Source organism: Mya arenaria, chromosome 3 (genome assembly GCF_026914265.1).
Source record: "Mya arenaria isolate MELC-2E11 chromosome 3, ASM2691426v1".
Lineage (NCBI taxonomy): Eukaryota > Metazoa > Mollusca > Bivalvia > Myida > Myidae > Mya > Mya arenaria.
Window position 1 is genome coordinate 35,821,782 of NC_069124.1, and position 25,901 is coordinate 35,847,682.

General features: G+C 34.8%; 1 protein-coding gene across 1 annotated transcript in view; it reads left to right on the forward strand.

The window, feature by feature from the left end:
• Window positions 1-25,901, forward strand: part of LOC128227518 (formin-J-like) — an 81,539-nt gene that overhangs the window by 28,753 nt on the left and 26,885 nt on the right. The window contains exons 3-4 of the mRNA XM_052938148.1: window positions 12,229-12,344; window positions 24,798-24,957. Coding sequence (XP_052794108.1) covers window positions 12,229-12,344; window positions 24,798-24,957 — 276 coding nt within the window. The remainder of the gene's footprint in view (window positions 1-12,228; window positions 12,345-24,797; window positions 24,958-25,901) is intronic.

Sequence of the window (25,901 nt, forward strand, 5' to 3'; positions counted from 1 at the left end):
GGTAATAACAATCAATTGGTATACCGGGGCTATTTTCACTTGAATTATGACAGAACAGATATATCATAGCAAAATAGATCACTACAGTTGAAGTATTTTGTAAAATGTTACATCACTGGCTAGAAGTCACTACACGTACTGGAGTTTGTTGCAAACCGAAGAAGTGCGGCGAAAGATCCCACTAATAATGGCCACCATCTCATAATCTATTCATTAAAACTAGCGATGTTCTTCGCCCATTATCGTCTAAGAAATGTTTATGACTGGGATTTCATTTAGAAACCGTCTTCATTTTTTCTATGTCAGAATCTTAGATACAATATATAGGACAAACCATCTCAGCTTTTAATAATGATAAAGATTATAGATCCAAGCCCAAGATACATATACAAATAGTAGCCCGAGAAGTAAGAAAAAATCAATTGCACAACAAGTAAATAATTGTAAGGTGAAATCCTATTTTTCGTTCGTTCTTTGGTAAAAAAAGAGGAAGGTGTACATGTAATAATCATTGCCCATCTATGTGTATACGATCAGTTGCCTGTTAACAAGCGATTCGCTATTCTCCTATTCCCTATCTTTGCAACACATCTTGAAGATCCAACCGACCGATCCACCGATGCTAAACGGTGTCATTGTTTCTTAACTGCCATCAGCAAACGCAGTGTGTCATTAACAATTACACCGAGGAATTAAGGTATCTTGTCCTTCTGTATAAATCTTACGCTGAATTTGTATTTTAAACAATTTTCATCGTGTGTAACAGAGGCATGACAGTGAGTTAATGCGATAATACACACGTGTTAACCACTGAATTGCATGTTTGAATTAATGATTTTTAATCACATGTGTTTATACAATTGCTATGATTTTTATGACCAAATGCATTGAAGACAGACTTTTAAAGATCACTTTGTCATTGAAGACATGCTATTAAGGATAACTTTGTTAGCCAACTAATGCACATTGTACTGAAGTGTACTAAGTCAGACAAATTAGACCGGATTTCCGTCTATTTCACAGATGCTATGTCCAGTATGTTCATAGTTCACACGATGGTTGCTGTTTTGGCACAGAATCATGTCCTTCATATAATTGTATTTATTTACTGAATCGATGGTCCCGCCGCGAAATGATACATCTATTATTCTAACCCAGACACACTTGCCCAAAATGCTAGCTGGCAATAAATACTTGACCTATAATGCCGAAAATGGGACGAGTAATGATTCACTAAGAGAACAGAAAGACGAATACAATTTTCGTCGAGTGAAAGGCAAAACCATTTATGTGTTATTGTATTCACATACATTTTTGTACATTATGGCAAATCAATGGACGAAATGCAGGGCTTAACCCTAAGGTTCTGGGATGAAAGTGACACAGCAAGGTCGCCAAGAAGAGGCACCATCCCTGTACAGCAGATGCCGATGCTGCGGTGCAACATCAAACGCAACTCATTATCTTCCTAATCCTTTCATGTCACCCGCCCTCACCCTGGCTCACATGGGCTAGATCTGTATATTGATAGGGGAATGAGTTTAGGTAACTCTTTGTTTTAATAGCCCCGTGCAGTCCCCAACGGTATTTAGTGCATTATCATTTAAAATACACGTCATTTAAAACATGAAGACATGGTACTTAATTGACACTTATTTTTTGGAGTGATCTTATAGATAAAAAGACGTTTGTGCAAAATTTTGACCGATCTAGGGCTTTACCTTAATCACGAGGACACAAGTACAGAATTGACACTTTCACTTTTTAAAAGTGTTCTATCAGGTTAAACATCGTTTGAACTAATCTTCAGCCGATCTTTGGTTATGTCACATTTGTTAACAAATGAGAGACACATGTAGAACATGATTGTGACGATAAAGACACCGTTGGTTAATTGACACTTGTAAATTAAACACCTTCCGGTATTGGACATGTCAGCAATCATTAATATAAATTACGGCGGGTCACCGTGGACAGTGGCTGTCGTCTACTGGAGACTGAGGCTGTGGTCTGACATAATTATGGAACAACACTTGGTACAGTATCAAAGAATAACATAATGCAATAAAAACTGTAAGGACAAACCCAAGTGTAGCTTCAAGCCCCCCCCCCCCTCCCCCATCGGTAAAAACAAAATCTAAAAATGCAAAAACACGCTCATGTAAGTAGTGGCGATTTCACCTTTTTCGTATATTTGAAAGTTATACTCTACTGCAATATGAAGGGCGGGACAAAAAGTGTTGCCGTCTCAGCTGCTAGTTAATTCAATCCTCCTGAATTCGCTGACATTATTGTACCCATAGGCGCCGTTACAAATCATGGAGGAGGAATTAACGAACCGAACTGACAATATGGCAAATAAATTATTAAATTAGAGGTTGTCATGTAAGCCTAGCGGAGTGATATATGCGGAATGTGAGTGACTTAATGCGGAAATAAATGACCAAGTTTCAGTTTTTATTTCGTCTTAGAATAGTCTTCATTTTAAAATGAGCCACTAATTAGATTTTGAAAAACATTTGAAATATGTATGACAAATTGTATAACGAAGCAGAGAATACGACCTAGCTTATCTTTTGATGTGTTTTATGCCGGTACTTAACATCATTGTTACCGTGTTAAGGCTGAAATTGTCCATGGCGTGCAGTGAAGTTCTCACAATTTTACACAAATGTGCGAATAGAAACCTTTCTCTGTGTACTATTCTTATTGACAGAGCTTCCTTATTACGACCATGTTGACATAGCCCCCAAAACAATGTTTGACCTGATAAAAACAATTGATCTCAGGAGTTTTACGGCCTTACAGATGTTGACAAGGTCATGTTCCTGTCATTTCAACGTCTTTGAACTGACTGTCAGTACGCTACCTGACTTGCAGTTTTTGCACCTGCATTTTTTCCATAATTAGCCAAAAGGGCATATCAGTTTTTCAGTTCATATTATCATACATATCCATATAGGAAAAGAAGGAAATACGTCGGTCTTGCGCTAACCCTTGACAAAGGTAGTTTTTGCTCACAATGGTTGAACTTTGTGTTGAGCCTTTTTAAACACAACACAGACAGCAACTACTTAATTGTCTTCAAATAAAGTAATGCTGTTTGATCATTAATCGTATGATAAATAGAAGACAAATACGAACCATTCCATGTTTGTCTATTATTTTGATAATACAGCGCATCATCGGTAGCTGGTACCAACTGTTGCTGGATTTTGTCCTGTCATTGTTTAGGTGTCATCGTAAGTTCAATCAGTTGTAAAAATCGCATTTGGTCATTTCAAGAACTCATTAGTTTCGTCAAAATTTATAAGTTGCGTCACTTGTGTCCGAGTTTTATAACCCGATTGATAGTTAATAAACTGACAACGGGTTTAAATGACCAATGGAAGTTTCTTTTTATTACACCAAACTATTTGATTCCATTTATGTGGCACACACTATCTGTCGTGGGGTTTAGGTTTTCAATAAGGTGGCTAGCCAGTAATCACGGCTTTAAGTGTCCAGTTTTATTGTGAAACATAATAAAAAGCTGTTTGAAACCTTTATCCTCACGGATAATTGAGACTAGCCCACCAAGTAAGGTATTGTTAAGGCTGAAATGAATCACTTGGGATTTCATTTTGAGGTCAGGGAGGGGGCGTACATAAATCGCGAAACAATATTTTGTTTTGTGCTTTATACTATCAAAAAATCAGGCTGGTTGATAAAGATTTATTTATTTAAGGACTCTTTCCAGCTTCTTTATTAACGGCATGTCTCAACGGTCTCATGTGGCTGATGGAGAAGCACTTTTGCTTCATCTAATGCTGCTGAAAAACAAACTGACCATATTTACAAACACACATAGTTAACATTTATCATATTTTAAGGAGTAAAAACATTTCTGAAATATATTCTTATGCCTATCAAAATGTAAACGCACTCCTCTGGTTGAAGGGTCAATAGTGGGATGCTTTTGCATAAATATTTGCTTGAGGAAGCAATATTTGAGGGTATACGTCTTTTTATAATGTATCACTGACCACGTATCCAAGATACACATGAGAAATTCTTTTCAACTCATCATCTTTATTCTAAATTCACACCACGGCGTTATCTCACTTGAAATATTTCTAGGTGACCTAGCTTTGTTGAAATATACATTATTTTCTATTAAAGACAACCTCTCCATTGTAAGTCTGCCTAATAAGCACTAAATCACAGCGGTCGCTATCATCTGTACATCGATTAGGATCCCACTAAACGGCAAGACTTCAATAAACACCCACTGAATTAGGCTCACTACCCTTAAGTATATCCAGCTAATAGAAAATCAAATTTTCTTTTTTTGACAATTTATCATTTGCTTACAATAGAATCATGCGGTTTTTGTATTATGTTCAAACACGGAGAATGTTTGCCGGTATTGAAGAAAGCCGGTAAAGATTACATTACGCCGTTTTATCACCCATCTTCCTAATAAAACATCTCTTATGCTATTCATGCCTTTCCCGACATTGAAAGGTTCTTCCACTTTTTTCTGTTTTCGTTCAACAGCGTATAACATATAAAAGTACCAAGGTACGAACACATTTTGGGAGCTCGGCTTTGGAGAACTACGTCTGCTTACTTAAAGCAAAGGAGCATGAAACAGTGTATATACATAGACAAGAATTACAGCATTGATCAAGTAATTCTATAAATGAGCTATCGTCTGAAAGAAATGCGGCGGCCGTAAGTTTCAAGTTATTTTTAGCGTTATTTCTATTAAAAAAAATTAATCAAAGGAACGAATCTATGTGCTCAGTATCACCATAAAATAAATATTGTCACTACATTTGTTAGTGGGTTAAAATTAGAGCCATGCAGACATAACGATGAAATTTGGTTTGCTTCATGTATTGAGCTAATTTGCAAATGATAACAAATTTTAAATAAAGTATATAACAATACGTGGAATATTATGACAAGTTGAAACACCAGAAGATTCAACAGTTTTAATAGCTGCTATAAAAGTTAAAAACTGAAACATGCAGAAAGTAAATACACTTTAAGTTTAAACGGCTTTTGTATTGTCACGAAATGACAATTCGCACTCCTAAAAAGCTCGTTATAAATTCTACATTTTATAGGTACACATCCACCTGTCCTGTTCGTGAACATTTTCTTGTCTTTGATTTTACAATGTGCAAATTCATGACTTTGATTTAACAACGTGCTAATGAAGTGCATTCATCTGATGAAGTGATTTTAGTCTTAAGACACCCGAACACATTTGCATTTGGAAGTCGACCAATTGATACGCACATTATATATGCATGAACATGCAACAGTTGTATATCAATGACAAGCAGTTACTATGCAAGTTTTTTTTCTTTTGAACAATTCGCTTTGGAATTTTATTTTAGCCATGATAAAGCAAAACTCCATTTGAATATTTTTATACCCGTAGACAAACATTATTTTATTATTAGACATGATATCAGACACGCCCATTTAGGTTGGTAATTTATTCCACATTGGTGAGATGAAGTTTTTCTAGATTACAATGAGCATAAATGAAATTAACAGACGACATGAAGACAACAGATCATTTCAGAAAATGCAGCACAGATTGACCTGTTTAATCGAGTTTATTTCTTTTCCAATAAATTCATTAAACACAATTTCCGGTCGGCTGTGTTGGCTCTTAGTTTACACAGGATGCCAAATAAAAGACAGGAAAGTGTATTCGGTTCTATTTGCAGGAAATGATTTGTTAGTTTGCACTCTGGCTATGGTTCTCCATTTAATTCTGCATACATGAGGGAACGGATTCTAGGACGGAAATAACACTTCGTTTTGTTTTTGTAGTAATTAACGCCTGTATTTTTTGGAGTAATCTAAAAGCATTCTTGGTAATTTTCTTGCTAAGAGTAACACTGGGTAGCCAAGCAATTTCCACTCTAAGGTTAAAGTGTTGTTGCCAAGCCAAGCAAATAACACCCATACAAAAGGCCACAATTAAAATACTTTGTTTGACCCTAGCCGACTCACGTTATGAGGGGTGGACAGGTAGGTAGGTTGTGCTGTGTTCTTCCTAATAACCCCTTAATGCTGTAATGAAATACACCATACCGAAAAAATAACCACCGGAAAGGCTTCAGACATTTCGGGTTTCGGGTATATTGTAAGTTAGACGGGTAAGGCCAGACACACCGTTGATTGTGGCCTGATACACTTCTCAAGCTAATGTGCGGGTGTTCATCATAATACAATTATTATTCACGTGTGCGTTCTTATGTCGTCTGATGTCATTCAGACAAAGAAGTAAAGAGCATATACCATTCTAGTAAACATAGCGATTATTTCCCCTGTCATCAATACGATATAATTACATGTCAAGATAAAGAGAAAATCAATTAAACTAATATTAATACGCCGTTGCTCTTTCGGTTGATTTGATGAAAATGATCCAGATAAGAATTTATACTGCTGGTGGCCTCTAATTTAAACTTTCGTGACAGTTTCGTTCGTTTTCCATTAAGGTGCAAAACGCTAGTGTTAAATTTAGTCCTTAAATAAGAAACATGAAACACGCGTCACGCCCTTTTACCATTGTGGCAGACTGTTTTAACTGTTCTAAAGAAAAATCATAATGACCCATTCCATGAATAGCTTTCCAGTTAAGATTGTTAAGACGATTGATTAATGGGTTGATAATGAAACAATAACTCTCAATATACAGAAAAGTCTGTAAAAAGACGTTCTTACCTGAATATACAAGGAACAGTGGGAAATACAAGACAAAGTACATACATAGTCGGTTATAAACGCTCATACTTCTCATGGTGTCTGTTTATAATGTCTTGCTAATTTAATATAAATCTTATCTTATCTAAGCAGCAAAAAGCACACTATGGTCTTGGGTCAACACAGACACACGACGAACACTAGCTCTAATGCATTTAAAACCGTGGGGTTAAGGTCAGTAGGTACCAGACGACATTAAACTATAGAAGGTTTTGGTACACTATGGTATTAAGCCCAATTTTCGTAGACACCAGGATGAATTGCATACATGCAAAAAAACTCCTTGTCTAATAAATTGAGATGAAACATGTAATTAATCAAAGAATATTAAACTACCAAAAAATCACTCAAATCCTTCGGCACTTGGACGCCGAAGTGACTTACTAATCAAGCTAGCGCTTTCATTTTTAAAGCTGCCCCCTATAAAGTGACATAAATTTCCATAGTCAGCTTTGGAGAGAATAGCTTTATTCATCTTGAACATCTGACAAATGCCTTTTTAAGTCATGCATGTTTCCTAAGCAAGCTTTGCATGTTCCGATGTCAACTTAAACAAACATAAAAACCTCGCGAGACAAAATATCCCCCCTCTGCAGTGTCAATGCAAACATATTAAACAACTTTTTCATATCAAAATGTTTCAAACCGAATATATCACCATGTTTTAGTTTTTAGGGTTTTATTAATAATTCCCACTCAATGTATAATCAAACAATGGCACCATCAGCTAGACCTCATTTTTGCATTAAGAGAACCTGGAATTCTAAGGTATGAATGAAATTGCATTATTTAACTTGTCACTGATTAATGGTTAACCTTAAGACGTTTTCTATGTCAAATGAAAATTCGATCATCTTCTCTATACCGGTCATTTACACTTGTAGAAACTGGTCGGTCTTGTGTGTTTTGTTGTGATTTGCTTTCACGAGACATATATATTTGATGGTTACATGCAATGGTGATTTAGAGTTTTGCTGCCTAAAATATCTTTCCCCTCCATTTCTTTTTCACTAGTGCCTTTATTTCACCTTAAGAAGCTTATCGTTCTTGTGTGTATTCTTGTGATTTGCTCTCACAAGACATCAGTAGTTGTTAACATACTAAGGAAATTCAGAGAAACTAAACTTGCACCTATTTTATCTTGCATTCCTTCCCTCATTGCCTTTTTAAATGGTAGCGGCTTTGTTTTGTTTAAATCATTCTTTCAATCGCCCTAATTCTTAACTGATAGAAATATGTGACTATTCAGTTACTAGTAAGCATATAGTCAACTTTAAGAATACTAACAGTTGGAGCTGTGAACAATTAAGCCTTCTTCGCAGATTCCCCCGCTCTTAGGCGTTACTGGAACATTCCTCAGATGTTCAAATCGACTAACAAAATACACAACCACCGATTACCATGAAATAACAAAAAATCGGACAATAACAGATGTCTATCTTTATGACTCAAACAATTATCTTTCAATTATCAATTGTTTTTCTTAATTCACCCGGTTATACAGGTATTTTTATGTTTGTATTACGTACAAGGAATAACGAGTGAGACCTGTATTTATACTTATGCCCTCCTTTTTGAGCAGAGGCCGCCATTGATAACCATGCAAGACGGACAGATAAAAAACAAATTTAGTAAATTTAACATGAAAAAAACTACATTAACAAAACTATATTGGTGTAAAGTAGCCCTTTAGTAGTCCAAATATTAATCTCCATAATGATTTTCCACTTCATCATAAACCCCTTTGGATGCTAAAGAGCTCTTGAGACGCAGTTAATATTAAGGCAAACTATGGCAGGAGCCCCAAAGGTTATCAATGTTTATACACCACCAGTTGGGATTGCTGCTCAGGGTTATCGTAGCTCCGAGGGGGCATTGTCGGACCCCGGATGCATTGCACAAGAACGTGGAATTCGTGCAGTAATCTGGCTTGAAAATTTGAAGTGACCTAATATCTGAACATAAAGAAAAGTAATACTATGATACATAACCCTCGAGTTACTGGTTTAGTTGTTTTTAAAATCGAGAGTAATGAAAAAAATATTCTCCACTTCTACCATTCTATAGTAGTATCGAACGAAACAGAAGAGAACGTTAAATAACTAGAAGGTCAAAGACCCATGGGCCGAATATTGTACATTGTTAGTAATTAATTTGGTTTTTGCGTTTTGAGGACCACAAATGTTTACAAAAACTTGTCATTCAAACAAGGCAGAACATGAACACCCCGGATAATTGACTGAGAGTAAAACAACCACTGATGACAAATTTGAACTCACGGACTTGTCCACTCGGCTGACCAGCGAACAGAGACCATAACTTGACTACCCAGGATGGCTTGGAGTCCAAAGGTTTGGCGAACCCAAATATTTTGGCACGGGTCCATGCTCTGACGTAGGCAAGGCGAGAAGCTCCGTGTAGGTTAATCTCGAATTTCGTTCTGATATACCTATATTGTAATAAACTGAATAAACGCAAATAAATAATGATAACCATTTAGCTAACATTAATACGTTTCCATAACCTAAGATCTATTTGGTGTCGACTTGACCTGATGATACAAGAATGTCAACCAATAGTGCAAATTGAAAGCGTACGACTTAAGGTGTTTCCTAATGTCTTGTATAGAATAGCTGAATCTGATACTAGTTGTGGCCTACTAGTTGTTACAACCAGCTTTGTTTCATATTGCATTCCAAAACCTAGTTCCAAACACAATACCAACAAAACAAAACACGAACGCGGAAGAATTTAAAAAACGCACATAATTCTTCATGGACAACCTTCAACTACATATTATAAAGGTCTGTACAATTAAGTGACAATAATACCTCAGGAACATGGTAATCAACTAAACGGTGTAACTATGGCAACAACATTTTGATGAGCGAACATTGTAATGAAAGAGATATGAATACATACATTTTATAGTTGTGAAATTAAATATCAGACTTGAAATAGTTCGAAATAGATTCATGCAAATTGCAAGCCAGATAATTCAGTTTTAAGTTTACAAAATAGAGTTGCAAAAAGTAATATAATAATTTATATTTAGCAAAGAGTGTATAGACTACTCGTATTCCATATTTCTACAAAGAACTCAACACACTATCTTGTAATAAATACGAATATTTATTTCAAATTTAAAAGATAAAGATTCAGAGATGAGAAGATACATCTCATCAAAGGTGTAATATGTCATTTGGGTGGTGCGAAACGTAACTGAAGCAAGGAAAATATATGTCTGCTTTACAATATATTTTTTGCGAACATCATGATCGTTTAGAATGCACAAGCATGCAATTGAAGTACGCATGTGTGGCGGCTTAATATTTGCTTTTAGCATTGCTACTTAATTTGAACACATCTGTAAAGGATTTCTTTTTATAAATCCGTTTAATGATGTTTCATTTTCATGTATTCTGAGGCTTGTGCTATTAAACAAAGTCACAGTTTGGGCTGCTGTGTTTGTCTGCGTGCGCTTCATTTCATTATAAAACAGAAAATAAATCAAGAAACATGTATTTGATTGTGTTTAGGTGAAGACAAATTCTGAAAGTTCTTGCATTGCATGTATTTGGTCTAAACACTTCAGGAATTGGGCCTTGGTCGGGGAAAGGATTAAAGGCACTTGATACTTCAACATATAAAGACGATCAACGAATGAGCATCTTAACCTTTTTAAGACAAACAACCAAGTGGAAATCTCTTTCAATAGGTTGATCTGTGACTCTTGAAATGTCACTGCATGTCATAGACAACAACACGAACTCTGGAAAGCTTTTACGTCAAAGATTTAGGCTTTTGGAACATTTTGAATGGTTTTCCCACACCTTACACTTTATATCAATGGAATTTAATGACAAATGAGTTTTATAGCTTCACATTTAAGGTTTACAATTGAATTGTCCTTAGAGATTATGAAATATTCAACATGGAAGACAACGGCCAAAGAAGAAGGCATGCATAGGTGTTTTCCCTGTATGACAAGAGTTTAAATTGATATATGTTACACGTATGTATTATTTAGACAACTTCAGTATGCTTATCAATCATATCAATTATTCAGAGCAGGAAATAGTAATACAACCCGAAAGTAAATTTATCAGTTAGTTGAACTCAATAACGCATTGGTTGTTTGTTCACGAAAGTAGTTAAATAGAACCTATGTTGAATATTATCAGCAAGTATGACTGAAATAGACTTTAAGTTGGCCTTCCCACACCGCCAGAAACCTAAAAAAGGTCAGCAAAAACGTTCCTTAGTGTGTTATTTGGCGCCAGCAGTTGAATCTTGGACGATAGCCGGCCGACCTAAAGAACCACTGCCTATAAAAGACTGATCAATCAGATTTAGTGTAAAGAAATTACCGACTATAATGATAGAAAATGAAAAGGCGCTGCGTGATAAGTACAGAGGCGATACAAATTCAGCCAAAATCGAACAAATTCTTCTATCGTATAAACACCAAATTTGATAAGACCCTGTAATTATATAATCTTGAAATAGAGAATATGGCTAGATTACTTTGGGAATCATTTATGAAGTGATTGGCATATTATGAGAAAGTGTTACAAAATTATTGGAGCTATCTACAAAGTCAGGGTTGGGGAATGAGCCAGATAAAAGCTGGTTTGGAACGGTGTATCGACATGAGCGATCAAAAGAACTTAAGCCCAGACATTTTGCAGCGCATTTAAAACAATTTTCTTTCACCCTTTGCACACAGTTTTGCATTGCACTCACTGAAATATGAAAGCTAGATCTATTTTATCTTATTACGCCAAGTCACAGTATGACTCACAAAACAACTGTGTCGTAAAACATAAATTGCTTACAAAAACATAGAGACGATGTATCAATGTAAACAAACAACAAAGCCTATATCCGACGTAACGACGGAAGCATTCGAATTGTAACGAGCAAACGTCGGAAAAAACATGCTTCGTGCAAAGCACAATATCCAAGGCACACAAAACTTCAGGCGTTTACATCGAAGTGACAAAACAATTATTGTACCTATAATGGAGGAACCTTTGTAAAACATGAGTTTATGACATAGATGACATGTTATTATGCACACACCATGGAACAAATGATACAAGGTGATTTGATATGTTGCCTTGAGAGAAAGCTTGATGAAGAAAAATCATTGAGCAACACAAAATCAAACATTTGTAGCAGCTAGGTCGTAGTTTCATAACAGGGAGAAGTGCCAGTGCGTAATAATATTTAACTACGTTTGTAGAAAATAAAGATATAACAATAAAAAGAAACAAAATTGTACAATCTTATGTAGGAATTAACCTGTCCAGGCCATATTCTAGCTAAATTATAGTGACAAATCAAAAAAGCATGTCCATTTCATAGCTACGAGGATGATATACAGAGAAGGTATACAATAAATGTATTATTTCATCTCAATTATATGTGTGTCTACTCTTCTATTTCCAGCCCTGGATACGGACAATGTGACGGTAAAGAAGCAGGTGGTCGAGCTCCTCTCCGCACTTTGTGTCTACTCCAAGGATGGCTACGCCCGAGCACTGGAAGCCATCGACCATTACAAGGTAGGGGGATTCCACCAGTTGCGTCTATCCTTCTCCCTTCTTGAAGTGTATGACCTATTCTGGAGTGTATTCTCGCTAGGAGTGGTAAAGATTCATGTAAACGGTCTATTGCTTACTTTCATAAACGGTCGTGTCGTATCGTATTGTTTGTGGTTTTCCTGGTAATCGTTTTCCTCTTCGTTGCGACTAGTGTCTTGTCTTTCCGTTGCACTTTTTTGTTTTCATATCAGTTTTACTAATTGGTTCTTGTTACTTTATTATTTACCCTTTATATCATATGTGTATCGTCACCTCTCCCCTGCTTTACCTTCACATTTGAACCATTTATCCCGATTTCAAGGGCATCCAATAGTTTATAGAGGGTAATTCATGTCGTTATATGGGCAACAAATGTGTCGTGTTGTGGCTTTCTTACCGGGAAGGTGTGTTAGTGATGATCGGGTACAGGAGAGAGAGAAGAGGCCACCTTTCAAACTATATCTCGATAAACAGATATCATCAAAGGGGTAGTCGTTTAACGCCTATAAAACAGTTATAGCTCAATGAATCTGACCGAAATACCTCTTTAACTAGGTTGGCTAGTTTTTTTATAAAGGTATCTAAGCAGATGGGTAAAAAAGAAACCTATCAGTACCTATTTCTCGTTTATTTATACGTATTTTGGCGATCAACCGTTGTTGCCTATTTTAAAGTTACTGCTACTATGAAGCAAATGAAGCAAAGGGTGAGTATACATGTTTAGGTTAAACGAAAACTATATCAAAATGTTATTAAACAACATGTTTGGATAGCCGTGACTTACGAAAAGTTTTAAAAGGAAAACAAATCAATAAATAGAAGTGACTGTTAAGACGATCTCAATAAATCAAGGTTCGATGCCTGCGATCGTCGAATGTATTCAAGAGGAGCAGTCCATCAAAAATCATTGATGTTTCAACTCAAACACTTCATAGGGTGCGAAAAGCGTATTAAATAAATATAAAGAACAATTGAAATCCTCCTGGTGGTCCTTGGAAGAATTGTTCTAATTGAGGGTTCCGTACAAGATTGTAGTATCTTTTTGATTAAATTTAGTTGGTAACTTCAGTCTAGAAGGTTGCTTGCATCTTATTGTCTGGTGCATTGCCCAATGTACAAGATAGACGGTCGTATTTTACACACTTTGATAATCCAGACGTATTAACGTGCAATTGAAAAGATATACCTGCATCAGCAAATATTGTTTGTGGTCTTTTGAAGAAAAACATCTTATCTATTGACCTACTGAATGTGCAAGATAGACGCATATATTTTGTATGTCACGTCTACAGCATCAAGAGTACAATTACTAATTGCAAGATATCTTGCAATAATAAGCGAAAGTGTTTTAAAACTTGTGGAAGGCCATACCAGTAGATTGTTTGGTCATTTGCTTTAATTTTCTGTGTTCTACAGTATAGTCATTAGTCATTAATTCCATTTAATATGATAGCCATCGTGCACATATTGCATATGTTTGTATTACAATTTCCAAACCATTGTCATTTGATTCTCGTTTGGTACTTATCCGAGTACACGTTGTATATTTGACCCCTTATTTGTTTTCAATTAAAATACCATGAATTATTGGACGACCTGACACCATTTGAACCCCAGAAGCGTTGCAAGCTAGACGATGATAAACAGCTTTTGTCAGTGATTGTGTCTGCTTTCCCATACCATGTTCTATTAGGTATGATAATAAGCTTCATTCGTTACACAACTTTTGTCAATGAAATTCGGTATTATGCTTTGCAGATACCCCGTCTTCGGATATTTACTGCTGGTACTAAGTGCTCCTGCATTGGCTCTTCTTTGTATAGCGTATGCGTTTATTGCTTTAACTGTTTCTATCAGTGAAGGAAACGGTTTTTTTCTCCAATGACTGTAACCGTGTATCCATGTTCTTTCCTCTTGTTCGTTGATTTCTCAAACAATGTTAGAGACTGGCGCTAGGCGATGAACCTTCGATACGTGGTTTGCTTACTTGCTTTATTGGACATATCATAGCTTGTTATTTGATTTTTCTTTTTTTACTCTCTGGACACTTGTTTGATTTTTCTACTGACGATGAGGTTGTTTTCCCCTTTTTATGTTTATATAATTGAGTGAACGATTGATGGTTTTTTATGTTGTAAATCTGGAATTTTTTTGTAGGCGTCGCATTTGTTAAAAATAAATGTTGTTGTCATTATCAAACGGAAATCTCAAAAAGCATTATCATGTTCCGTTATGCGAGAAGAATTTGGCGAGAAAGAACACCATCAGCTGATCTTAACAAGCAGGCTTTTATGTATTTTGAAATGATTGTCTGGAATACAATGAGCATTCAATGACAAAGCCCACACATAATTGACATAAGAATACATCGAATTTGCATTTTATGAAAGGAATGATCGACTTTAATATCCAGTTTATTGTCAACCTTGATTTTGATGTACAAAATGCACACAATTTTGAAACATTTCCCATATGAGTAATGTCAGAGCATTTTAACCAATTTCAGCCTTTAACATTCTTTGTCAGTCCATTAGCTGTTGCCACCAAAAGCCTAACACGGAGTAAAACAAATTTCTGAGTTTCAAAGGCAATTATATTGATACAATTCAAATTGCTTCCTAAGATCTTTACAAGTAATAAAATGTTTAGGTAACCTTTTCACTTATCTTACGGGAATTACTCAGGAAATAACACTAAAGACCCGTGAACTTATGAATGTGTTTGCTATTCCTTTTCTGTTGTTCTATCATTATTTAATACTTCAATTGAGATTGTTTATTTTCTGAATACTGCCGTTTAGTGCACGTATTAATAAAACATTATAATCTGAATCAAATATAATCCGACGTAAATTGGTTTGTAAATCCTTCTTTAAAGTCTGGCGCGATGATAAAAAATCTTTATTTTCTTTTTTTCTGTAATATCATTTTGCGTATCAAACTCAACATGAGGAAATGCCATAACTGAGCCATATTTAGAATTGTATTGCTATCTTTTTTATGTGAAAGGACTCAGTATCTCATAACTGCACTCGAGTCAAGCACCAAGTACCTTGTATATAAGATTGCTCTTCCTGCATGACTTGTCGTATTATCCAAAGAGCAAGAAGGCCCAGATAACATATCTGACAAAAATATTTGATCCAAACTTTCGCCTAGTATAACAGAAATACCTTTACTTTTACGTTGAATATTCTCGTTTTCCACCGGAGTGTCTTGGCCAAATAAATAATTTCAAGTTTTTTGCTGATGTAATGTATATTTGTTAAGGAATTTCTCTATAATTCCTTCCAGATCTACCTTATCTCCTTATGATTACGTAGCGACCTCAGCTACCATACAGATTTCCACGTTCACCATAAGCGAACACAAAACGCTTTCTTGTCTTCTCAGATAAATCAAAAAGTGGTTAAATGTGTTTTAAGATAAGAGAAGTCCTTTCTGATACCGTGTAGCTATTTTCGTTGACACATTCATCTTCTTTGCCCCCTGTTACGGTATCGTTTGTCTGGACATGTATTATAATTGGTGACTTTAATACTGATATCTGACCTTAGAAGTAATCATGGGCTATTCATCAATACACGCACGCGATTTAGTGATAGCATTAAAGTTGGTCAAAGACATTGCAAACATCCTGATCATATCTAGTTCCATTGGACGTGAACTACTATTTCTGTCTAATGACTGACGACACTTTTCAGAAATGTTTGAAAATTTGACATGTCCATTCATTGTATAAATAAGGACAAAAAATACATCGTATTTATCATATAAATGTTATCGCAATGGATTGTTCGCCATTGTGATTAATATATCTGCCTGGTTTAGTATGCAGAAAACAGGTGTGAACTAAAACAACTTTTCTCATAAAACCAGAACATTTTGACAAACAATTTTAAAATATTCAAATTGAAACGCTTGGTTACTCGAATGGTAACGATATATAGCATTCTTCAGCCGATGACTACTTTATTATCAAATTTGAAATATGAATTATGAATATAATTATTACCTTTTGTATAGTTTTATTATAACATGACGTAACAGAGAAATTCTGTTTTTGAATTTGAATCTTGTAAGACCACATTGTAAAAAAAGATACTGATGTCCCTTAATGTAATGTGTCCTAAAACACAAGGGGCTGCCATCGAAACATTTATATAAATCGAACTAATAAAATTCAAGAATAATATCGCTGCAATTGAAGAACGATGGCGGGTTGGAAATGTCAAAAATACTTTGTAAAACCATTATGCAATACAAATACTTTATTTTGGACAGGCATGGTAGCAATTCAAATATTTTGTCGTCCAACCCCTTCATTGGAGTGTTTAATTTGGATTATTCAGCGGGTATTTAAATATTTCTCAAACTTGTATATTTTAGGAAAATACAGTACAGGTGTATAAATTTCAAACCTGGCACCTAACAAACATATTGATTGAAAGACTTAAAATCTTAAATCGTTTCAAAGCTGTGCCCTGTTTGCATGAGCGAAGCTTTACAATTAGATAAAATACAAATGAAGCGCTGAATTATCATAATGATATCAAAACCGGCTGTGTTTAAATCATTTTTGTAAATTGTATGGATCATAATAGCTTTTGATTTGAATGTAGTTCGGGTTGGTTTTTAAATGGAATTTTAGAAAGGCCATGGAAGGATTCACATTTCCCAATGAAAAGGAAGACAATTTGACAGATACTTATTAAAATCAGTCAACATGGCTGAACTTGTTTCAAATATTTATTATCACATAAACTATTAGTGTATAGTTCGCATTAATATAAACATAATTCCATGTGATTTTTTTCCTATACACGTGTTGTGGACTTGCATATAAATTTGCAATACTGAAGGCAACATAAATTTGAAGACTAAAACTTCCGACATATCAATAGATATAAACGCCCACTTTAACAAAACAGCAAAGAGTCATATGAATGAGATGCTGAATCATTCTATCTTATGTTTCTTAAAAGGAAATTATACCCCTTAAAAATTGAATGCGTAATAAGGGAAATTACAATCTATTTTAACAGCCATAACATGCAGTTTTAAGGACAATCAATGAATAAACATTTTGAGACAAAAAATAATGAAATAATCGTTTGATTTCGATTTCTTTTCGATGGCATTACAAAAAAATAGGGTTGAATGTCAAAACATATGGTATTTCAGGAAGCCGGGGAAACACATTTTTCTTGCCACGCCCTAAAACCACCTAACCATCGGGAGCTTATACGCTTTTTTGTTGTCTTCAAATGTAGCTACTTCATGAAGAAAATCTGAATATGTCAAACTGAATATGATCTCTGCTAAAATATGTTTGCAAAAGCGTGGACATCATGCATTGGAAAGAACAGATTTCTTCGTCTAATTCTTTTCAAGAGATCTTTCTCTAATTGTGGGATATGTACACGAAGTTTAAGAGCACTGTTGAAAATTGTAAACATATAATGTCAGTCGGTAAGCCGCTAATCCGAAGGAACTTTAAACAATGATAGTATCATATTATCCTATAATATAGGCCAAAGTTTGCACTACAGCAAGTAGACGGCTAATTGGAAAAAATGATCTACAATCGCTTAATTTTCGATCCAACATGCAAATATTCAGATTAAAGGTCATTCATAGTCCTCTAATGTTTTCAAAAATTTAAGCTTTATATCAATTTGCCAATCATATGAAATATAACCAAGGTTGGATATATAAATTTCCCATTTTCTTAAATATAACCAAGGTAACATTGATTTTCAAAATCCCTTTTACGACTTGTCCAATAAAAACACAAGAATCATCCTAGTGTAAAAATGTACATCTCTTTCTTTGATGACAACATGAATCAATACATAAACATAACTACCTTAAACTTTCTCTTTAGGTTTCGCATTTTTTAAGGCAAGTGATTATCATGTCAAGGATCTTTTTGATGAATTTGCATGATGCATTCATGCGACTTTTGGATTGTTAATTCTTGAATTAGGACGACTTACATTTACAAGATCTTGGCCCAGAGCACTTCATGAGACTTTAAAACTGCTAAATTATTACCATTGGAGTGCATTATTTCAGTTATTCGTGTAACATCAAAGGGATTTTAGTTGATCTCATGTTGTATAGTATAACTCTCATACTAGACACAAACCTCTCTGCTTGAAGAGGTTTCTTTGTATAAATCTTGCAGAAGTCTGTGTAGATTTTAATAAAGATGAATTTGATATGAAATACAGACCATTGTTTAGAACTTTAACACATTGGTTTATACAAACAAATCATTATATTAGATCAGACCAATATAAAAAATAAGCTTTCATAGATATTAAGGAGTAACCAAATTAATTCAATGAAGGGATTCCAATGGAATTAAGTCATTTTCAATGTAGCTATGACAGTCTTTTGTATGTTCAAATAGCTTTCAGAAAGTTAAACCAATATACCATATTATATCATTGTGCGTCGTTATCTGCGGAAGAAATTCAATTTGCAGCTAATGTTCACATTTTGTATAACCGCTTTTGTTCCGCATCCAATTTCTGTATTTATATGAGAAATTAAACCGTCGCCGGAGGTTCGATTTGTTGACCTGCCCAACCTCAATTATTTTTTGTAAACTCTCATCTAAAGTTTGTAATAATTTGAAATGCGTTGTTGCGTCTGATCTGTTTTTCTATTTTCTTTAAGATATCACACACAAATCCATTGAAAGAAAAACATGCAAACTGACTAAAAATCTAACATATTTGTACATATAGTTTGCGTTGTGTTTTTGTCGAGGGAACAAGTAATATAATAGGAAGGTTTTAAAAATATAATAATCTACTTGACTTCCTAAACTCTGGATTAATTTGTAGATGGTGTTAGGATTGAAGCATGTATTTGATCAACATTAAAATGGCTCGACCTTTCGATATGTAATCAGTCCATTTCAATAATTATCTATTGAAGACCAAGGTTTATACTGTAAGGTTTGTTTGTAATATACACAATTAATCTATATCAGAACGCTTTAATTGCCTGGATTCTAACCAAACTTGCAATATGAATGAATATTAAATGTCGGCTTTGTGCAACATTTAGATTATTTATCGTATTAATTGTTAGTTAATATTTGGATTAAATAGCAGCGCACGCAACTCTTTGGGATTATTATAAAGAATTAAGTAAAGTTCCATATCAAAACGTATACAATTCTAATAACTTATTGAGCATGTGCGATAGATTTCATAAAGTAGATCTAAAGACTAAAGAGTCTCTTTGAATATTTCAAATATTTGTTTTGGTAAAATTGGCAGAGGAACGATATGCAATGTCTGCAATTGCGGGGTGGTAGGATTAATGATCTTATATCACGAAATCTAAAAAGGTGTTTCTAGTTTATACTAATTTATTTAATTTCGATCATGGAGACAGCATTTAAATGGACGCGTGTAATCATTTCTGACTTAGTCCGTTTCCTTGTTAGAAAGTTGAAGCAGTGTCTTGTTGAGAGGGAAAGAGAATGTTTGGGTCGAATCGAAGATCACTCATGCGAGTGTGTGAGAGAAGGACAACTACACTAAAACCACTCGCATCCTTGAAAATCATCTTGATGTCAATAAAAATGCTACTCTTATAATGATTTCTGGATGCATATCCTTCGGAATCAGAAAGTACATCCGATTTTCGAAAATATCAGTTCCGGTTTAATATGTAATTGAAACTGCGCATTGACATATTAAGAAGTGCAATTCTCAAAGGCCTAAGCACCAACTTGAGAAGTACTTTCAGAAGTCATTGAGATATGTTGAATAAGAGTTCACTTTAATGACAAAGAAAACGAAATTGAAGACATAAATAAGCTTTATTGACTGACAATCTTTCTGCATCAACATCTCCATCTTGTTAGGCATGTAAATACTACGATGCCTATCAAAAACTAGCTATTACCTTCTTGTTTATTACACTTGAAAGAACGTTTCAGACATGATGTAAGCAAAACTCTCTCACCCACAGCCACCTCTATTGCTAAAAGTTAAGAGAGTTTGATAATCAAATGCATATAAATGAGCTACACTCAGTTTTGCTGAAAAGCTATGAGATTAAATATCTTTGTGGGGGAGCGCATCACAGGTTCTGTTCTGGGATTGTATTGGGGCCCTGGTATTCGATGGTAGGCATTTCATCCATGAGTGATCCAAAAGAAAAGATGCATCGGACTTAATGAAGCCTTTAGCTTTACTTCATCAATGCAGAGACGAAAGTTCAACTTATCGTGGCAAATATATACTGAACGATTCATGTTTGGGCTAAATATAGTCTGCTTCATAGCAGCCATTATACGAATTCTTACCTCTGGACTTTCAAAGATGATATTGAAATCATTCTGTCTTGGTTCCATTGCAATATCTAAGCCTCTATAAATAAGTACTAAATACGTACATTCTGCATGCATTGGGCGCGCTGATTATTGACTCATCCTTTGCAGGGTTTTCATGACTATTCAACATTCCAAAAGCTAGTCTGTGATGCACACTTGCAATGATTTATTGTACTGCTTTAAAATGTTTGCATAAAGAAGTTTATTACGTATATCATATTTGAAAATATCCTATTACTTGTTTTTCAAATGTTGGGGTCAGTGACTCAAAAATACGTAAATGTGAATCCAAACAGGCCTGCTTTGATGTTAAAGATGGACATATGGACAGATACTCAGATAATGCCTTTGAGTCATCAACATGTTAAATTGCCCGTGAACTTCTAATATCACAATTATAGTATGTATAGGTATCATAATTCAGCATCCTATATTCATCAAGAAGTCAAGAAAATGATAATTATTTCCGGCAGGTTTCATGCATGAAAAGGAAGACAAAAAGTATTGGTTCATTCTGAAATCGTTGTTTACGGTACCGCCCAGTGTACAAGTATGTGAATGTGTGGAAACATTTGAAATGTTTTTAAAGGTAGAAAAAGAATATGTAAAAATATACTAAAACAATATTTGAAACGAGCTTTATTTGCTCTGGAAGAATGCTATACAGGCAAACTCCACTTCGGGTGAAATAGAGAACAAAAAATCAACCTACAGCTCATTCATCAAAATACTGTTGTTGTTTTTCTTACATTATTTTGCATATATGTTATCAATAGGGAATATCTGTTCAAATGTAGCATAAGTTTACTTGTGTATCGGATACCTTAATGTCCCAATTGTTTACCGTTTTTATTTCACTTTTACCTTTTCTCTTGATATGAATGTGTGTGTAGTAGAATACGTATGTAGGTGTTAAAATTTCAAAAACAGCAACGAGCCATCGAAGCTATAAAAGAATGTAATTTGTTAGTTTGAATGTGCATTTTCTTTCTCATTACATTCAGTGAGAATTTCATTTAACAAATTTGCATTCTGATTCAACAATTCACAAAGATGAGCCTGTTATGATATATAACTTCAGAAAGACCTTCATAACATTAGATACCTTCATCTATTCAAGTAGTTTATTACCTGCAGAGGACTGCTATACATGTTTGTAGTTCTATTCAACCCACTTAAGATGACAGATCTAATAGGAAAGATATTTAAGAACGAGTATCATGTTGCCAAATATCTTCATTTCCCCATTGTTCAACAGAGAAGGAAATGAAATACTAGCAGATTACGATAATATAATATTATTACAACATATTGTCCATATACTTGACGCAACACTATCCTAGAGAATGACAATACAAATTGAATTTGACGGTGTTGAATTTAAGCAAAACGCACGAGTTGACATTTGGTAAGTTTGAAATATCATCGCAAAAGTCCTGAAGTTACTAATATGGTTGAATCAAAAATCACTGGAGTATACCATTTAGCTTGAAATTTCTACAATCTTTAGTTAAGATATATAGAAATACACGAATTAAAGCATCCGGTCGTTACGTTACTAATGAGGCTAAATGATAAAACACTGAACTACACTATTCATTTCGAAACTTCTATCAACTATGGTGAACTTATATCAAGTCGTACAGCTACTAAATTTGTGCGAATGTGACACTTTCAAAGAAAACTTTTCAGTTTGGAACTCGTGTCAACTGCTTTGAAAAAGTAAAAACATATATAGAAATCAGGGGTACATTATCATGGCTTCCTTAAAAGGGACATCTTCTAGTTTCTACCTCATTTGAAACATTCTCGAGTGTGATTCGTATCAGCTTACGGCTGTCTTCACGAACGAGCTAAAATAGATCAGTATGAACTAAAATCAGTGGATACATATATAAATCCATTGAATGTTTTGGTCTCTTTTTTGTATGAGCCACCCTCTGTCCAGTAATCCATGTGTGAGCCTTGGTGATTTACGAGTTTGTTGATGAAATATGAGATTTTCATTATTTGCTCTTTTTTCTATTCAATAAGCTCATCATTATCAACGTCCTCTATTAGCTCTAGCTCACCAGAGATATGAAGACTGTCTCCTTTGAAGTTTTGTATGGGTTCATTAAATTTGATTTGATGTTCAATAGATCTCTGTATAACATTCACTTTTACACCTCTTGGCGTAGTTTGCAGCCGTTTAGTGTTATCTCCTGTTCGTTTAATGCATTTTCTTTTGTCAAAGATGCCGTGTTTTAAAGTTTAATTACAGACTGGTGACAAGGCCTTTATTTTCCGAAGTTTATTTCTTTCTGTCAACACGATAGATATAAATCTCTGTTCTTTTTTTGTCACTTGAATACACGAACTGCAAAAATTGAATATGAAGCGTTTCTGTCAAGATACTTAATGGCGTTTGCCGCGTTGTAATTATAGCCAGTAAAACATCTAATAATTCAAACATGACATGTATGCATAACTGCTTAAGGAATCCGAGCCACAAATTAGCTAATTCTCTGAAAGTGTTAAGCTTTGCTGGCTGTTGACCTAATGGATAGTTGGTATCATTTGAAATGATATTGCAATCTGATTAATAATGAGCACAGTTAATGACTAAAATTAATTAAACGTCAAGTATTGTTACTCGTTATTTCAACTGCATTCTGGTGTAAAATGACATATTTTGTAATTTTTCACAAATGCGAAAGATATTATTATTTCAATTTTGGCATTCTTTTTTCACATATTTTTTGTGTACTCAAAACCCTTCAAATGATACAAACATAATATGGGGTCCACAGGCATCAAATATGCACATACATGTGAATTGATTTCTTAATGCGGCTAAAAATATCCGTCCTTGTTGGTATTCAAAACAATGTTTAATCAGAAATTGAGACTGGAATTTAACTGGTCAAGAAAGCATTAATTTATTATGTTCACCTGGACGGGACGAAACATTCTTTCTCTTCTGCTCAACAAGCCCCCGACGTGGACCGCATTTACTTAAGGATTTGCAGAGTACACAGTCTTTTTGAACTCACACTTACGACCAAGCTTTAGTCATGACCACATCTTAGGAAACAGACTGCGGGTGCCCACTAGATCTCTAAACCAAGTTTGCATAAAGTCACAAGAAACACTGACCCCCGTGGTGACGTCATATCTAAATGGCTCTAGGAGCATCTATCTCCCAGCGACAAAACACTGGAAAGCCAGGTGGATACATCTGTCTCCGTAATGACCAAACAATGCTCACTTTTTCACACCTTAATGGAGTTGCGTTGTGAGCCCTCTTCATCTTTTAGCAATTTGTCATTCACCCCTGTTGCCTTCTTGTCCATATTGAGGGCTTAGCATAAGATTAAGGTAACTCCCTCTAGTTTGTATGGAGTTACCATTTACTTGCACTAAGCCCTCGACGTGTACTCTTATCGCAATAGTTTCAGTAGCTCAGACCAAATTCAGGTCATGGACATTTTGTAAATTTGGTCCTTCGCCGTAGACCTTTATCTCTTGCTGTTTATGTTTCTCTTCTGGAAACGAAAATGTTTGTTGATGATAGGCCTGATTATTTGATTGCAAAATGGTGACTCATGTTATACAGGCTAAACGTTTCTGTGGGAATCGTACACCTGAGATGCAAGTAGAATCTTAATTTCCCTGATGCACAATTGATTTCATGATATCTCTCGTGACTGCCTGTCAACTCGTATGCAACTTGTTATGTGCAGTGATTCTTCAAATCTATAATGAACTGTTATAACATGCTATTTCATTATGGTAGCGCCATGTTCATGTTTATTGATCCACGTTTTGTCTGTAATTCCAGCCTCTTTTATGTACTCGTTAATTAATACATTATTGTAAAGCAGAATCGTGTTTAAAGACAAAGGTACACTAGAGTCTTACCTTTCCAGATTGTACACATTTATTTCTTGAAAAAAAAATCTGAAAATATACAATTTTAAAATTAGATTTAGAAGAATTTTATATCAATTGTTATTCTCTACACAACACAAGTCATTTGATACAACTTAAAGAGTTTAATATTTCTTTCAAGAGGTTTCCTTTATTTTACAGACGACACGGAAGCAAAAGTACCGGTTCAGCGTGCTCGTGGAGGAACTACGTCACACTGAGAGCCTCGGTCTAAAGACGACAATCCTCGAGTTCATCAACTGTATTATCATCTACACGGATCGACTCTCCGAACGAATTCGCATCAGGAATGAGTTCTACGGTAAGGTCGATTGGTTGAGTTTAATAGTGGTGACGGAACTTCTTTTCTTGCCTGATTGTAAGTGATTGGTCTTCAGCAGTGTGTCCAGATGGCTTAATTTATAAGGGGTCACTGAAGTGATTCCCTTGTATGAAACTGATTTGCTGTGGCAAGTAGTTGTCTTATTGTGATTTTGCCAAAATAGACGATAAAATGCACGACAAAAATCAATTAAATAATTGCAATTATCGGTTTTAGCCTCGTGATTTTATCACTTTAACATGACGTTTATTCTTATCCAAGAATCAATTTTCTGTCCATTTGATATGCAAAGTCATTCAAATCGTCCACGAATGCATCTTCGTTTACTTCCTTCTATTTGAAACCAAAGTAATCAGTTTTAAGTGATAAATTGGATCGTTTACACTTAAAAGGTCGCCATTATGCTTCAAGTTTGCTCAATTCACAGAAAACATTAAATCTTTATTTGATAATGGCACTTTAGTCATTGAGTCATTTAAACTTAGAGTTTGAATTCTGGTTTTGTTTTAGGAAGGGATTGTACTTGACCCCATGATTTCAGAATGGCTAACAGGTGTTGGCTTTACAGTCTAATTAAGGATTATTCCATCTGTTCACCCGACTTTTAGTCCTGATTGAAATACTTCAGCTACGTTTTGTGCATGTCATTGACATGTTATGGTAGCAGTAAGAAATCGTTGTTTACATGGCCTAATGTACCCCCTACATACAAGAGCTATTCAACAGCTATTTGCACACTTGTGTTGTTGATAAATAGAACCATTTGGTCATTAAAGTTTGCCCAAATCTCTACATAAATCAGTACTTGATCATTCGTATGATGGTTGAAATAGGTTTGTAACGTAATCGCCGAGATTTAAATCTGTGATAAAAATTGCGGAATCATCGAAATAACAATTTAAGTTTAATTCCACTTTAAGTTG